At 47.0% G+C, this 3,512-nt stretch overlaps 1 protein-coding gene across 1 annotated transcript in view; it reads left to right on the top strand.

The window, feature by feature from the left end:
• The window catches only part of pdzrn3b (PDZ domain containing RING finger 3b), a 121,254-nt gene extending 117,949 nt beyond the window's left edge, over nt 1-3,305 (top strand). The window contains 1 exon segment of the mRNA XM_010795524.1: nt 946-3,305. Within this exon segment, the coding sequence (XP_010793826.1) occupies nt 946-2,454 (1,509 nt within the window). The 3' untranslated portion in view covers nt 2,455-3,305.
• Nucleotides 3,306-3,512: the final 207 nt, after the last annotated feature.

Here is a 3,512-nt window from a genome sequence, read left to right on the forward strand (position 1 = left end):
TAGATACATATATAGCACATACACACACACACACATACACATACACATACACATACACATACACACACACACACACACATACGCACAGCGTGTAGACACAAACTAGCACAATCAATCTGCACTAACACGTATGTTCGTCTATGGTTTTCTTTGGTCGAGCCAATCCTGCCGAGAGTGCCAGCTGGTGTTGTCGATTGTTTTTGGCAACATTTTCTTTTAGAGACTGGCATATGGGAAAACACATGCTCATTGAATTAGGAAAAAAACTGTAAAGCCCTGCCAATAGGTACATATTAGAATAATATGTTCCCTTAAAGAGTTGCATGTTTGGTAGTAGTAGTAGTAGTGGTGGTGGTGGTGGTGGTGGTGGTGGTGGTAGTAGTAGTGGTGGTGGTGGTGGTAGTAGTAGTAGTAGTAGTAGTGGTAGTAGAGGTGGTGGTGGTGGTGGTAGTAGTGGTGGTGGTAGTAGTAGTAGTAGTAGTGGTAGTAGAGGTGGCGGTGGTGGTGGTAGTAGTGGTAGTGGTGGTGGTGGTAGTAGTAGTAGTAGTGGTGGTGGAGGTGGTGGTAGTAGTGGTAGTGGTGGTAGTGGTAGTGGTAGTAGTGGTGGTGGTAGTAGTGGTAGTGGTAGTAACATACTATAAAACGGCTGAACTCGTATTGTAAACATTAAAACATTTTATATTTCATTTATGTTTTGTATTAATGGCCTTTTCGATTTAAGGCTAGATTGAATATATTCAATAGAAAAATGTCAAATTGTTTAACGACATTAGCAGGAATCCAATAGCTCTGATAATTGTCACGTAAAAAAGTCCTGTATAGGTACACACGATAAATGACATGTTCAACCATGTTAAATGCAGCATTCTGGCTCAAAATCAGTGCTTTTTCTTTCCCCTGGTATGCAGCGCTATTTCTGAGTCGTTGTGTCTTGTGTTTTCTCAGAAGAAGCATGAGGAGGACGGAGGCACCACAGACACGGCCACGCTGCTGTCCAATCACCACGAGAAGGACAGCGGGGTCGGGCGCACGGACGAGAGCACGCGAAACGACGAGAGCTCGGAGCAGGAGAACCTCGGCGACGACCACACCACGGCCTCCAACACGCTGGGCAGCTGCAGGAAGCTCACCTACAGCCAGGACACGCTGGGCAGCACCGACCTGCCCTTCAGCGGGGAGTCGTTCATCTCCGCGGATTACCACGACGCCGACTTCCTGGGCATTCCGGCGGACGAGTGCGAGCGCTTCAGGGAACTCCTGGAGCTGAAGTGCCAGATGAGGAACAGTGGAGCCCAGGGTCTGTACTACCAGGGAGGTCAGGACCAGGACGGGGTGGACAAAGAGCTGGAGATGCTCAACGAGGAGCTACGCACCATCGAGCTGGAGTGCCTGAACATCGTCCACGCTCACAAGATGCAGCAGCTGAGGGAGCAGTGCCGCGAGTCCTGGATGCTCCACAACAGCGGCTTCCGCAACTACAACACCAGCATCGACGCGCGCCGCCACGAGCTCTCCGACATCACGGAGCTCCCGGAGAAATCGGACAAAGACAGCTCCAGCGCCTACAACACTGGCGAGAGCTGCCGAAGCACCCCACTCACGTTGGAGCTTTCTCCGGACAACTCTCTTCGTCGATGCGCAGAAAATCAGGGTCCGTCTGTGGCGGCCGGCTCCGCAAGCTCCAATGGTAGGGTCGTCAAACCCCTCCAGTCCCCAGAGCAGGAAGCCCCTGGCCCCAGCAGAAGCAAAGGTTCCTCAAAAGATCAAGATGGATCCCCGCAGGCCGAGAGCAAGGAGAAGAAGTCGGGAGAGTCCAGTAAATCCGGACGAAGCTCGCATCAGCCACATTCGCCGTACAAGCACGCCCACATCCCTGCACACGCCCAGCACTACCAGAGTTACATGCAGCTGATCCAGCAGAAATCGGCCGTGGAGTACGCCCAGAGCCAGATAAGCTTGGTCAGCTTGTGCAGGGACCCAAATAGCCCCGGCGACCTGGACCCAAAGATGGAGTGGAAGGTGAAGATCCGCAGCGACGGCACGCGCTACATCACCAAGAGGCCGGTGCGCGACAAGCTGCTGAGGGAGCGAGCGCTGCGCATCCACGAGGAACGAAGCGGAATGACCACGGACGACGACGCCATAAGCGAGCTGAAGATGGGCCGCTACTGGAGCAAGGAGGAGAGGAAGCAGCACGCCGTCCGCGCCAAAGAGCAGAGGCAGCGCCGCGAGTTCATGAAGCAGAGCCGAGCCGATTGTCTCAAAGGGGAGTCCGGAGCCGAGGACAAAAAGGAGCCCAACATCATCGAACTCAGCCACAAAAAGATGAACAAAAAGAGGAATAAGAAAATATTTGACAACTGGATGACCATCCAAGAACTGCTGACCCACGGTACCAAGTCGCCAGATGGCACAAGGGTTTACAACTCGATTCTGTCTGTGACCACAGTCTAAGTGCTGCTCTGAGTGGTGGGCTGTACATAGGACACTACCGATTGGTGTAGAGATTCCTGCCTCGTTCAATGTGGCAACGTTTTGTAAATAGGAAGTAAGCCCCGCCTTTCCTGGACGAACATTTCCCACCAGAAGTTCTTGAAGAGAAGTTCTTTATAATGATGGTTGGACTTGACAAAAATTAGAACATGGCTATGAGGATGATTTTGGAAACATTTTTCAAATTCTTACAATAACCTTTTCTACCTTTGTGCTTGCTCTTTTGAATAATTTTGGTAGCAAAAACACAATATGTGACTTTTCTTTGGAGGGTTTTGAAAGTGTGTAAAGACAGTGTGCCATACATGAATAAACAGCCAGCATTTACACTATATTACATTATTTTGTTTGTACTATATATCTCTTATCAGTATTTTACTGTTATGCATACGTAATGCTTTTATGGAAACACTGCTATTTTCCTGCAAGGTAGAACACGTAATCCTTTTCAAAAGGACTTTTGTAAATTAAAAAATACATTTTTGTAACAAATTCACTTTTTTAGTTTTAATTTCTCTCTAATGGTGCTGATTCCCCAAAGTTAATACCGTCAGCGATGTACCATCTGTTACGTAGAGGACGTCATAACGTGATACTATTGTGTATGTACGTGTCTTTAGAGAAATAAGTTTCTCACGCTAAAATGTAAACGTCTGTGTTTGTTAAAGCACACGTTGTAGTCGCTTTTGCTTTCTTAGGGTTTCATGTATTGGACAGAATAACAGTGTAACAAATCCTTAGTTAGCCACACAATTTGATGTCTTGTAAAATGAGAGAAATAATAAATTATTGTTTTATATATGATGAGCTTTCAAATGTTGTTGGAATTTGTTATTTGTAAGAGTTGTAGGAAGAAAAAAAGAATACTGACCAGACAATAGAAAGATGAATCCTAAGTAAACCCTGCACACAATGTCACAAGGTGTATTTTATATAGAGGCTAGTTACACTTTGTTTTTCCTGAAGTCTGAAAGGTTTTTATCCTTTTGCTAAGCTTATTTTAGGAAGTGAAAAAATAT

The sequence above is a fragment of the Notothenia coriiceps genome, unplaced genomic scaffold (assembly GCF_000735185.1).
Source record: "Notothenia coriiceps isolate Sejong01 unplaced genomic scaffold, NC01 NC01_scaffold00037246, whole genome shotgun sequence".
NCBI lineage: Eukaryota > Metazoa > Chordata > Actinopteri > Perciformes > Nototheniidae > Notothenia > Notothenia coriiceps.